The 14601-nt window shown below is 39.5% G+C and overlaps 1 protein-coding gene across 1 annotated transcript in view; it reads left to right on the top strand.

Annotated features, from left to right (window-relative positions):
* The window catches only part of cadpsa (Ca2+-dependent activator protein for secretion a), a 154531-nt gene that overhangs the window by 69684 nt on the left and 70246 nt on the right, over nucleotides 1-14601 (top strand). Inside the window, exons 7-9 of the mRNA XM_070839590.1 lie at nucleotides 3021-3132; nucleotides 3263-3402; nucleotides 7623-7707. Of these exons, the coding sequence (XP_070695691.1) occupies nucleotides 3021-3132; nucleotides 3263-3402; nucleotides 7623-7707 (337 nt within the window). The remainder of the gene's footprint in view (nucleotides 1-3020; nucleotides 3133-3262; nucleotides 3403-7622; nucleotides 7708-14601) is intronic.

Raw genomic sequence — 14601 nt, 5'->3', positions numbered from 1 at the left:
GTGCCGCTGCTGTGATGAGGATTGCTATTGTTATTATTCTTATTACTATTAGTAACATTACTACTACTCTATCATTGTATCACTAATCATTACTAATGTTGTGATTATTACTGATATTGATGCATGTTATCAGCTTCTGATATTAATGGAATTCTCTTTATTACGATGAAGCTTTTTTAAAAGGTGTTACAACAAACGCCAACCTAGCCAGCCATGAATAGCTAGCTGTAGCAGCACGGTGGTTTGAAATTAGCATAGATGAAATGCATCATATGCATCATATCATAAGAGACTGCTCTCTTGTCCTATACAAGTTATAGAATCACTTCCTCAACAGTATCAGTACGAATAAAAAAAATTCAAAAAAATTGCTTTCTTACCTGAAGACCAGTGTTTGGCTGTAAAATGTTACCCTCATGTCATGGTGAAAGTAATGCTGTTACAGCGTTACCATACCTTTCCTAGTATTAACAACTATGGCTGAATATTAAAACAGCTCATTTATTTTCAAAGAACTGCTGAAATTGCAAAATTTGGAGTCTAACAGCCACAACAGCAACATGTAGCACTACAATGGAGATGAAGAGTTATTCATAAGGTGACTCACAGCTCTGCTCATCATAGTTATTTTATTCCAGTGTACCTCTGCTGTGTCTGCAGGCAGGGATAGTAGCTTTTTTCATCCATTGTTTTTGTTTATCGGGGACACTCACTGATAAATGTGGAGGATGTCTGGTTTTCTGGTTTACCTACACTGAAGAACGTTGCCTTTGGTATCAAAGTATGATTTCCTAGAACTCCTCTCTTGCTCCCTGAGGGGTGCATGAGTAACACTTTCCTTCAGTAGACTCCTCTGGAAGTCATCCAGGTGAAACACTGCAAGAAGTCTGTTTTCTGCTGTTGGATCAAAACCAGACAAAACCCTGTGGAATCTGCCATCTGTGGCTCACACCTACAGTAGCAGCAGTTTGTAGGGTCAAGGTGATGAAAACTGTCCAAATTCAGAATCACACATACACACAAAATCACACGGTCTCTTAAACCTTGTTTCTGTGTGCTGAGGAGCTGGACCTACAGTTTAGTTCGAACCCAGTCGCTGTGACATGTAGTCATGAGTGCCTAGTTCTACTAAAAAGTGGGGTGCAGGATTAGTGAGGGGCAAGTGGAGGTATGGCAGCAAAATTTTCATTTAGTTTACACCTGAAATTTCCTACAATTGCCACGATTGAAGGCTCAGTATTGTAATATCATTATCAATCATGACCAACTAAGCTGATCTTTCAGTATAAAACTGTATAAACTTATATTGTACCATAAAATAGTTTAGTTCTGTTCTAGTGTCAGTGTTGTCTCCGAGTGACATTATGCATATATTTCCTAGTTTGTCAAGACAAATTGCAAAGCTACTTAACTCATCCAGACATATTTCAATTCAAAACAAAGCTTTTGTTGTTTGTGACCTGATTCAACATCGTATGCATTTCAGTCTCTACTCCACAATAAACTTGGAAAGGAATAACCCTAAACCTTAAAATAGAATTAACTCTAAAACTCAAAAAGGAATAACCCTAAACCTCAAAATAGAATTAACTCTAAAACTCAAAAAGGAATAACCCTAAACCTTAAAATAGAATTAACTCTAAAACTCAAAAAGGAATAACCCTAAACCTTTAACTGTAGATCCTAAAAAAAGAAACTCTAAACCATAAAAAAAAAGAAACCCTAAAGAATGCTAGCCAGATCATAACCCCCCATACCCACATGTGTTACAGTGTGTGTGTGTGTGTGTGTGTGTGTAAAAAGTCCTACCAACATTACCTCTTCATATCAGCACAGGATTCGAACCCCATTCTCTCCGATCAAAGTTCGAACGTAGCCGAATTAAAGCTGCAGCATCCTTTTGCATCCTGTCCTGCCCCCTGCAGCCCTCGCTTGAACCTCACAGTTTGACAACAGCCTCCTGTTGTGTGCGTAGACTGTGTGGTGCAACTCTGGATGTCTGAACTGATTCTCCGGGAATAGTCTGTAGTTCATGTGAGAAAAAAGCTTCTGTAAGGATGGGAGATGTCATTTTTAATTCACATACTACATATGGCACGGCCAGATATATCTAATTTTTACCTAAACCTGCTACAATGTTTAAAAATAGCGAAGTTATCTTATTAAAAAGTTGTGATACAAAAACACTTTTGCTCCCAAGTCTAATAGTCTAATAGCTGCTCTATTGCTCAGGCACTTATTCTTGTAGTACTACACCATTAGAAGTCACTGTATCTGAGGCTTAACTTCAATTTTCCACAAATGTGGTTTAGAAGTCTTGCAGATTCAGCTGTTGCACACCATGGACAAATAAGGTAAATGAGGGCTAAAATCTTTTAGCCTATTGATTTATGCTACTGGGAATAGGATGTAGTATAATAGTTTTCCACCAGTACATCTCAGTTTGAGATTACTTCAAGACTGATGGTTTTTAAATATTAGCTTAAATCAATGTGGGTTCACTTGCTGTTTCACTATTTGGTGGTTTAACAGTGAAACAGAATGGGCCCAGTGGTTTTCACAGCAGAAATGTTGACTTGTCAAAACAACACTGGTGTAATTAACATTAATGATGAATAAAGCCATTAGTAATGTTGTTAGATACAGCTCTGCTTTTCCAGTTATGACATGTCAAAATGTTTGGCAAGAAAAAGGTTGTTAACACAGACCATTGTGATAATGTGTTGCTCTGAAACACCCGCGTTAGGCAAATGTTTAGGTAACTTCATGATACACCTGCACAGCTGCAGTTCAGCTCAACCTGTGCTGGTCTCCATAGACATATCAGGTCCAGTTCAGCACCCAACTCCGTTTGAGGGCCCTAAAACATCTGGTTTAGCTGGACCTGTTGTAAACAGCAGGTAACTTCATCACAGGCTACCCATAGACATCATCCACTCTAATACAGTTAATGCAGTCCTTTCTTTCTTCTGTTTGTACCTGGGTGTTTCATGTGTCTATGTTGGTGTGTGTTTGTGTAGTTGGGGCACCCAGGGTGACTTCACGACCACCCAGCCATTACCTGCTGTGAAGGTGAAGCTATTTACTGAGAGCACAGGAGTGTTGGCTCTGGAAGATAAGGAGCTGGGGAAGGTAAGAACTGATCATTCTGCTACATTTTGGAAACAATTCTGCTGCATTTAGGTGATTTCAATAGTTACAACCTATTTACAGTCTGTGTTATATAGCTCACATACATTTATTATTATATGGCTGCTCCCAGGTTGTGCTCCATCCAACTCCCAACAGTCCCAAGCAGTCGGAGCTCCACAAGATGACGGTGTCTAAAGGCTGTCCAGACAATGACCTCAAGATCAAACTGGCCATTCGCATGGACAAACCACAGAACATGAAGCATTGTGGGTAGGTGACCGTGAGATTGTGCACGCTGGTGTCCCCATTATTCTGAAATGAGATACTTCTGACTCATTTGATTCTCCTCTAAACAGATTATACAGCTGTTTGTGCCATGGTTCTGTACACTAACCTGTAGAACACTCACTGTGTATAGCTCGATAAACTAGGATCTTTAATACACAATTTAAAGCTGATTGGACCAAAAAATGGATTGAGATCAAAGGGTCTCAGACACATCTGGTCAAATTGCAAAGCTGATTCTTAGTAAACATCTAACAAGGACATCTGTTTCAATACAAAATGTAGGGAATCAAGACTAGACAAAGATTATCATGTAGCAAAAAATGTAATATTACTTTTGTTTAAACAAGACACCACTCAAGCTCATGTGTGTTGATCAGAGGAGATAAAGAGAGAGAGAAGAAGAATGTGTGGACTAATGTATGTCACAGGTTACCGTCCACCTGCAGGCCACCCAATTCATATTCAATTTCCCTCTGTCTGTCAGAGAAAGAACCAAAAGGTGCTATCCAGGTGATCCTGCCTCGTGTTAAGCACTACAAGTTTTTGTCTTTTCTGGGGAAAGAAAGAAGAACAGGAAGGGTCTCTCAACCTTTTGGTTATCAGCCTGTCCTACATGAGCAAGTCCATGGATTCATCTTGCTATATGCAAGTTTTTCTGATGTTTGGGGTCAGGATTTTACCGAAGGGAGGGGAAATCCCACAGGCACACAGATAAGTGGGTGTGAGGTCTGTGGTATTCATTGATGCATTAATTTTCTTTAAGTATGTCAGAGATGGGTCTTAGGCAGATGTGTCTTATTTGTTCTTGCATCTTTAGTCATGTATGTCCACCATATAATAGATGTTTCACTAGAGGAACTTTCCCAAAAGTTAATATTTTGCTTCCCTCTTGTGGTTATCACTTGTTACTACACAGGCTTAATTTTTCACATCTTTTCACAGAAGATCTAACACAGTAACTGTTTTTGGGCCTCTGCTACCTTCTTTATAGAAAATATATCAGGCCCCCATCTTATAAGCTTTTGAATTCTTTAAGTGCTTACAACTTACATTATGAGGCAATAGTGATGAAAGTGAAATATAATACTGAAAGTCATTCTTATACATACTCAAATTATGAGAATTTCATGTTATTAGAAACTTTTCACAGCAAAAGTTAAATTAATAACATTAAAAATGACTGCATTCCATTTAGCTGAGCCAGTTCCACGGCTGGTTTTGCTCATGCTCACTCACTGACATGGCTCACTGGGACATTCGATGGAATAGAGCCATTGTATGTCTGTGTATCTGTGTGTGCCCTGTGTTTTGTTGCAAGAAAGAACAAGCACATTCTCATTACACAGCATGGTGGTTGTAGCTGTATGAGCTTCACCAGCAGCATTAGTGCTTTGTGCACATTCTGATCTTGGTTTCACCCTTGGGCGACATGTAGACTGCCCTCATCATCCGATTGGTGGAGCTTGTTGAGGCTGTAAACACAAAAAAAATGATTCACTTCAGTATCACAATTGTTTTTATGACTCCTTGATGAATTATTAATTCCTGAAGTGATATTTTTATTGTGCCAGCCTGACTGGCACATGTTTTAGGAAATATGCCTCATGATATGCAGTGTACAAGTGTAGGGCTCAACTTTTTCCCATGGTCTTAAAAAGTAAACAAAAATCCTGACAATGAGTTGAGCTCAGACACTCAGGTTTTGTTTAATTTTATAGTTGGTTAAGTGAGGTGTCTTTGGTGTAACAACGTTGAAGGGTGCACAGCCTGAGATGCAAAGAAACCACTGAACAAGCAGCATCTTTAATTTGAAGCATGCGATTCAACAGCACTGACTGTCGACCAAATGAGTGATGTAGTGGAGGTCTGCAGTGCTGTGAACTGGAGAACAAATGCCAACCAGTGATTTAAACACAGTGGTCCACACACACGTCCTGCTTTAAAGCATGGCTCCCCTGTCTGTAGCTGTGAGGAGCTGCTTGTCCGTCTTCCTCCCCTCCCTCCCTCCCTCCCTCGCATATGCTCTCTTTTGGGAGCCTCGGACGAGGCTGCTAGGCCGCCCTGTAAGATGCCCACACTTTCTCCCTAAACCATGTTACTGGTTGCACAGTCTGCACAGCACAAAGGCAGGGCCCTCATGGGTGCTGGTTTATTTAGGACGACAGGCAAAGGCAGCTCTGGGAAGGACCGGGGGGAAAGGCACACTGAGGCAAAGGGAGGCTGGCTACCCAGGGACACCCACAGCCTGGCTGGGAGCAGAACAGACCAATCAAACTGAGGTCCTCACCCTCAGATGTTCTTTTACAACAAAAGCCCTTTATCCCGTCCTTCTCCTTCTGCATCATGTTTTCATGTCATATCTAAAAGAAAACTCAACACAAAAAGCCTTAGGACTGACAGAATATGCACTTGTGAGAAGAAAAGACTAGATATAGCACGCTGACTGCTGCATTGTGTTGTATTTCTGAATGAAATAAAGAGAGAATCACTAGAGGGATTTATTAAAGTGACAAGTTCTGAGCACAAGGTTAACTAATCCTGTGCTTCTAAATCACAGTTGTGGCCTTTGTCTTTAATCTAGGTCTAGTCTAGATCTCAGGGTCTCCAGAGGTATCAAATATAATGTGCTAAATTTCATAGAAAAAATTATGTGCATTATACATAAAGTGTGATTTTAAATGTGCACCGTGCACAGGGTACTGAAAATACATGAAATACTGAAAATAAGGTGAGTTTTAATAAAAACATCGTTGGCAAAGTGATTTCAGTTGGGAGTGAGCCAGCCGTCTGACCCCAGTTAGACACTGTGTCAGTGTGATACACATTACTGCTATCATCTCCCTGTAATGTACACTGCATGGATACTATGGCCTATAATTTAGTGCCTAAGCATTCTTTTTCCACATATAAGTCCATGAGCAAATAAAAAGGAGGTCTTTAATTTGTGTTTATAATAGTTTCTGTGGCACAAAAAAGTTCGATATAAACTCTATAAGGTCTATAAAGTGCTCATCAACCTTCTAACAGACTCTGGTGACATATCAGTAATGACCAATCAATAATATAAAATTGCTTATATGAGAAGATAAATTGTGTGGTTGTTCTTATGTTATAGAATTCACCTTCACTTTGTTGATGTCTTTACCTCCTATCCACATTAATAATCATTTCATTTCTCAAAATTACAATGATGCCCAACAGTCTATAATCCAGCGCGATCATCACTAATGGCTTTGAAAATATGATATTATCATTATTATTATCATCGTTATTATTATTATAATTATATAACACATCTCCTCACTCTGAAGGTACATGTTATTATATATTATTATTATTAGTAGTGGTATTATTTGTATCATTATTATGATTATTATTATAATATGGTACATCTTCTCACTCTGAGTGTACATGTTGTTATATATTATTGTTGGTAGTAGTAGTAGTAGTGGTAGTATTATTATTGGTATTATATAGTACAGCGCCTTACTATGATTGTGCATGTTGTTATATATTTTTATTAGTAGTATTATTAGTAGCGGTATTATTGTTATTATTATTATAAGACTCTGGACTCACCTGGTGCAGTAATTTACCTCTGTGTAATAATTTGTAATAATAATTTTTAATACATCTTTTTTTTTTTTATTCATACTTTTATATATTTATATTTTACTTTGTGTTTGAAGTTTATTCTTATTCTTTTGGAGCTGTGTGTAACAAAAAGTAATTCCCCCCTGGGGATTATTAAAGGAATTCTGATTCTGATTCTGATTCTGATTCTGATCACAGACATTTCCACATCAGACTCAGATGGTACTGATAGAATGCATGGTTGCTGCATACATGTGACATGTTCCAGGGCTCTGTTAGTGTGCATGCTGCCTCACAGACAGTTTACACCTAAATGGAGCAGTAGCATTGTTGCATTATTGTAACATTACAAAGATGTGCTTTTCTTGCAATTTCCCTTTTAAAATGTTTTTAAAAAAGGTGCTCGGTCTGGGTGCAGTAATGACATCTTACCAGGGGAGGTCAGTAGATGCACTGCGCTACCACACTATGTGTACTTTGATATGGTCAGACGTATCAGACTTCTGTCAGTTATGGCAGGGCAGAAAAAAGCAAAAGCATTTCCCTCAGTGTACAACAGCTGTATAAAGGCTTTTGTCTAAACGAGTGTCTTTTTCTTATCCCCACAGGTACCTTTGGGCCATTGGCAAAAATGTGTGGAAAAGATGGAAGAAAAGATTCTTTGTGCTGGTTCAGGTAAGAACAGATGATACAGTCGTGCTTTTTATGGTTCCATTGTACCACAAAAATGGTTAACTCTCTACAGTTTGAATGAGCAGTAGCGTCTCTTAGGTCTTTAGTTTGCATCTTTGACAGCCATAAAAGGAAATATATTTGGAATGAACTTGCAGTCATTGCAGCTGTGTTAGCTTCAAGCCTCAGTGCACTCTGAAGCTCTTAGCTTCAGGGTGTGGTTCCCTCATGGTGGCACTTCCTATGCAGATGGGAGATTTAGAAGAACTATTTGGACAACAATTTATTTGATATCATTCTAATTAGAAAAAGATAAAGTTAAAGTAAATAGCTATAGCTGTAGCATTGTTTCTGTGTAATCCATTCGGGGCAAATCATGCCACAGCACCTATCCTCTGTCTGCTTAAAATTCATCTGCAACTATTTTAAATTATTTCAAGCAAAAAATACTAAAAACTGTCCGGTTCATGTATATATGAATTCATATTCATAGTTCTATTAAATACCACTTTGGAGAAACTTGACAACATGACATGAGCGTTGTAGCTTCATCTTTGGTCTCTATCATAGTTTCAACAACCAGAACATCAAATGTGGACTGAAGTGAATGCATGGTGAGCTCAGAACACTGGTCACACCTGAGAGAGAACCCTGAGCAGTCTTCAGCATCAGCTCTGCTTTATGGCTATAATATTTTCTCTGGCCACATGTTGTGTGCGCAGCAAGAAAGAGAGATGCAGCCAAGCTGTCTTCCCTCGGCTGTCAGAGGAATGATGGAGAGGCCAAGCAGGCTTTTGTCAGGAGATGGGGTGGTGGGGGGTGCGTTGGGGGGGCTGTAGCGGCCATTTCCTGGTGGCTCTTCATTGGGAGGTGGGCAGCAGGCGGGGGGTGGAGGGGGTGGGTGGCTGTCTCTTGTGCGTTGCAGAGGATATGTCTCAGAGCTACAAGTTGACAGGGGATTGACAAAGTCGAGTGAACACTTGCTGGCCTAACACTCGCAGCTAGAAAAGCCTGACTGCCGCCAACTTGAAGCCTCTCACTGGCTCCCAGCTAAATATATAGCAAGTGACAAATACTGGTCAATAGACTGCGCACTCGTGTGTGTGTGTGTGTGTGTGTGTGTGTGTGTGCGTGTGTTTGTTTTTCTGTTTGTCTGTGGATGTGGATGGATGTTTGTCTTGAGGAGCACAGACACTATCTTGTTATTACTGTGTGTGTTTGAGCGCACATGTACTTTTTGTTGCTGTTTTAGAGACGTTGCATTTTTCTTCCTTTGCTCACTCACTTTTTTGCTCATGCAAAGTCTTGTAAGTAAATACTGACTGTTGGCATTTTGTTTCTCCAGTCTGCCTTTAGCACTGCACACTATATATTTCCCTTGAATGTGTCAAAAAGTATTTCTAAATTTTGCCTTTTGAATATGTCAGTCTGACGATGGAATTCTAGGACAGCAGTTGCAGGTTCATACAGTCCTCACTCGTCACCCAGTGACTGATGAGTGTATCTGCACTTTTTCATGCTTTGAGCTACAATATTTTAGTTCCCATTTGTCAAATTATGATAAGAGTTGATTTGCTCAGATGCATTTCGCTCTATTCAGCAAATGATTATGTACCATCCTCTACACTGGTTTCTTCTAGCGTAGACAAGAAAGAGAATACTCATGTCTGTGTATCCTTCAAACTACAAACATGTGACATATATTGTGCTGCATTATGAATCAAGAAGCTGAGTCCTCACTCAAAGACACATTCTAAGGTCAGGATTAAAACTGAAAGCAGACAAACTAGTTTCATGAAACCAGCTAACATATGAGGTTTCACTGTTATATTAAAGGCAAAATTCACCATGTTTTTGTGGCTGTGCCATCAGTGTCTTGAGATAATCTTGAGATAACACTGTTATGAATTGGCACTATATAAATAAAGATTGATTGATTGATTGAGTGTTGGTGGTAAATGCAGTCAATTGAGACGATACCTGAGCATGCTACATTGACTGAGAAAGTTATGAGAGAGTTCTGCTCGTGGACCTGTGCCAGCAGTGACTACATGTACCAGGATGCATTGCACATGGCCTCTCCACCAAAAACTACCCTAAGCTACCTAAATTAATTGCAGCAGACTGATTCACCACCAGTTGCTGATTGCTCTTAGCAGCTCAGGGTCTAGATGGTCCCTGTTGGCCATGTCCTCGACCTCTCACTCTGCATTTCTTTGGCTATATACTCTGAGTATCTGAGTTAGTCCATGACATCCTCTGCGCTCATATTTTGGGATGCCATGTTCACAGCTGGCCACAAACTGTACATGTTGTACGTGTCAAACGGCGAACAACAAATGTTGCATCAGGAGAAAGAAAACTTTCATTCTTGAGTAGAAATGAAGAATCCAGTGATCCTACAGATACCACAGGGCATTGAAACTACAGTACGGTGTATTTTCTGTTTAAATGTGAAAATGAAACACCTTTAAAGACATGTATTATAGCTTTTGCTCAGATTATACACTCCATGTATTATTTTACATTTAAAAATGATTTCTTTAAACAGTTAAAAAGAGTTGCCGTCTTGTTAAGTGTGTCTACAGTAAAAATCCAGTGTAACTTTCTGGACATATTCTGAATGACTGAAGTAAGGAAAAGTTACACTCAGTGTTCCAATATCTCGATACAGTCGTATTATTGAGTCATAACCATAATTCATGCAAGGTCTCAGTTGAACTGGTTAAGGAATGACTCCACATTCGCTATCGTATGTCTTTGCAGCACTGACCTCTGGGGCTTTAATGGTTCAAGTTTTCATAAATTCAATAAATTCATTTAATGAAGCCGTTAGTGTGGTCACCCACTCCCCTACACAGGCCTGTGTATAGAGCTACAGTAATGCAAAAAGAAACTCTATAATGTATTTAACCCTTGGATGGTGTTCAGGTCTGTGGGACCCGTTTATAATTTTTTATTAAGAGAAAAATGATACGATTCATTATTTTTTCAAACTCATTGGCCTGATGAAAAATGATTAATCGTATCATTTTTCTTTTGATAAAAAACATGAAAACGGATGAAATCGGGTCCCACAAACCCAAACACCATACAAGGGTTAACAGTACATCATGCTACAAGTATATAGAATAAGGCACTTTGTACATCTCAGCACTTCTTTTTCCTGTTGTTCACCGGATCCCTCTGTCTCTTCTCATCCCGGTCCCCTTTTTTGTCAATTTCTCTTTTTCCATCCTCCACCTTCCTCACCTTCCCTCCTCAGTTTCCCATCCTCCTCTCACGTCGTTGTTTGCCTTGTTGTTCATCACTTGCCTGTCATCTCTTTCTTCCTCAATCTCCACTCTTCCCCTCTGACCTTAAATCACCTCCTCATCCTCCCTCCTCCTGCATCAGTTCATAATCAGCGCAGTGGTTGTGGCCTGAGTTGCTCCTCCTCCATGCAGCATCCATGCAGATTAGAGATCAGCTAAACCTCGTGCGTTCATCGTCGGCCGAATTTAATTGTGCATATGTCCACATCTGCCTTTCAATTCACTTCAGTTTGCTTCAAGCCAGGTCATTTCAGTTGACGTCGATTCTGTTCATTTTCATTTACTTTATTTCACTTTATTTATTCAATGCATTTCAGTCCACTTCATTTCACTTCCACCTTCTTTAATTCATTCCATGTTCATCAGGAAGAAAAGTGGCAGTATAAATTCAACCATACTGACAGCATACATTCTTTGTTTCACATGTATATAGTTATACATATCTTTTGGGTGCTTGTTAAAAACTCTGAGCTCATGGCAGGGTTTGTGTAGAAATGTTTGCTTTTGGCCTCTGAAGTTTGTTTGGGAACACATATGTCACATCCAGCACATCATCTCCAGTATTCATGTCCATGTGTTTCCTGTAATGATGTGAATATAAACGACTGTAGCAATCCCCCTCACTCTCTCTTCCTTTCTCATTCTTCATCACATCTCCCTCTCTCTCTTTTCCCTGCTGACTGACAGCTGAGAGAGACAGAGAGAGAGAGAGAGAGAGAGAGCCAGAGAGAGAGGAAGCTGGTGTTTTGGGGTATGGGTGGAGGGGGGTCGGTAGTTTAGACTCTGATTTGCCATGTGGTGTCCTGGAGGCCAGGGAGCTGCTGGAGAGTCGGTCCGGTTCCCTCCATCCTTTACTTGGCCTCAGGTCTCATCAATGTTGTCATGGGGAATCTCATTTGTCACACACACACACACACACACACACACACAGAATGCAGCTGCAGCTAGAGTGAGAGCTGCCACTTGCAGCGGCAGAGGTGGCGACAGCGACGGATTGGCCAGGCCCGGTGATTTGTGACGACAGGCTGGTATGACTGGCAGCTACAGTAGCAGCAGTCCAGCTATAGCTAGCAACACAGTGTCACTACACTTCCTGCTGCCAACACAGGGAGCAGTGACAAGACCACAGCCACTAACCTGAACTAGGCTCACACTGATACATGGGTCAGTAGTGGCCTTTTATTAACAGGACTGTGAGAGCTACACCACACAATTTAAGTGTTGGATCAAACAAATAACTGTGTTTTCCTGAGGGTGGCACTAAAGGAAAGCCAATGGGGTCATTAAAATAAAATAAAAATCTTAAGTCTGGCAGCATGAATGTGAGTAGCAAATGAGACACATCATCTTCTGGGTTTAGTTCTTGTCAGTCTGACAGGCACTACAGGAAAGTTTGTGGGAGTGTCTAAAACATAAAGGGTTAATCCAATAGAAGCATCAAATGATCAGAAATTCAAACCTTTACAATTGAAATGTGTTATTTTCTTTGTGAAAATGGAATTTTGGGTTATGGTGACACCAGAAGAAAGGCTAAATACATTTTACACTTACATTACCTTGTGGATAATTCATGCAAACTAACACCAATCAACATATTCTATCCAATCATCTTTAATTCATCTTTAGAACTGATAAAGATTCAGAAACAGTGAAGGTGAATTGCACATGTTTCTCCTGCCACCTGGTTGTATATATTGATCTCATTCATCACGGTTCAAATCAGACTATGTGGCAATTTCTAATTGTGAAGATGTTTTGCCACAAATCCAAGAGGCCTCCTTAGTTCTGCTGGCTGAGTCAAGGTGTTCAATACTGATTTAAGGCCATATTAGTGCTGTTATTACCATAAGTAAATAAGAGTTCAAGTCAATATCCAAGTCCTAATAATGACCAGCGACTCTTTTTTCCTAAATGCTCTGATATATCAAACTTGAAACTTCTGCATGTCGGCTTGAGTCAGTCTTTCAATTTAGTTAAACCCAATTCTAACAGATATAGTTCTATATTGGTCCATATTGGTAATTTTAAACCTTCACACGACCAACTCTGCAATGATACTGTTGCTGATGAAACAGAAAAGTGAAGCCCTTATCTGCACCATCTATCCCGTATGATGGAACTGGGTTGAGCGTCTGTGCATCGTTCACACTAGGATGTCACAGGACAGTCATATCACCCTTTTAAACCCCTTCTTTCATTTCAAATAGAATACACATTTGCATTTGCCCTCCCCCCAACACACATGCACACAGCCTTTCTACTCATTATTGCTGGTCATGAACACACAGCTTTACTTCTATTATCAGTGCTATATTCAGCTACACCTCTTCAAATTAACCTCCCAATTCAGCCACTTCACTTTATTATAATGTGATTATCATAAAAAACACATGCACACACAATTAGAGGTCCTTTGTAAGTAATACAGCTGTCACAGCCCCCACCCCTCCCGGAATAGCTAAACTACAATGTGCTTCAAAGAATTAGTTGATACTGCGATGCTATCCTGGGTTTTGTTGCTTGATCCTTGAGTTTTTTGTGTCACGGTGTGTCAGATATGTAGGAAAACTATTTTATACAGAAAGTGTCAGATGATGAAGTAAATGATAATGCAATGTCAGCTTTTGTCATCCATGTACCCATGTTAAAAACATGAGTACAATAAATCCCACATGTGAAATGTAATGTAATAGTTATGTTATTTAAACATGTCCAGACTAGCCATTGCAAGAAGCCTTTACTTATGCTAAGGATTTGAAAGATCTGAGCTGTTTCTTTGATTCAAATAAATGTGCCGTTGCTCTTTGGAATCTGAGTCAAGGCCTAATCTTTTTGGTCCTGCCATGTTCTATCTATCTCCTGGAGGGAGCATGAAAAGATGTGCCTTGACACACAGTTGGGACATAAACATGTCTTTCTCTATGATACTGGAAAATATTGTAATAAGGAAAAGTCATTTTATTCATCTCATACTGTTCTCATTGTAGGATTTATTTAGTATTTTAATATTTACCTCGTTCATTGTCCTCTCACTTGCAAAACTTTATAAGCTTTTTCCTCTCTTGCTGTTGGACATTTTCTCCTACGCACTTGTCCACAAAAATTAAAAAAAGAAGGGGTGCATCAACCATTTTAGTGAAATATTGATCTTGTTAAAACATTTTTTATATGATATTTCATTTTTGAGGGAGATATTGCAATAATATATAGTACTGCCATAACAAAATGTCTTTGAAAGTTTGCAGATTCAAATTCATTGTAGCTTACGGTCAATAAGTGGGTATTAATTTAATTATTGATCGACTTGTGGGAAGACGTTCCAAAAGATGCTGCAGAAGTTTCCATCTCATAATTTGGTCACTTTTTTAAATTCTGTTTAAGAATTTGTATTTTTCCTTATTGCTGTCTCCTGACCATGATGCTATCTGTAATGTAGTAGTGTTCATTTTTTGTTTGCTTGTTTCTTGTTAATGGATAGTAATACTTTATAGTGAGAAAAGAACTGAGAAGGACTGAAAAGTAAAATATTTCACTGGCACAAGCTGGAGACTCAATAAGGTAAAGATGGATGTGCGGCCACCTCTGACCACTGAGTGGGGTT

This window comes from Pempheris klunzingeri, chromosome 2 (assembly GCF_042242105.1).
Source record: "Pempheris klunzingeri isolate RE-2024b chromosome 2, fPemKlu1.hap1, whole genome shotgun sequence".
Lineage (NCBI taxonomy): Eukaryota > Metazoa > Chordata > Actinopteri > Acropomatiformes > Pempheridae > Pempheris > Pempheris klunzingeri.
Note: the sequence above shows the minus strand (reverse complement) of the source record. Positions and strands in the feature narration are given on the sequence as shown.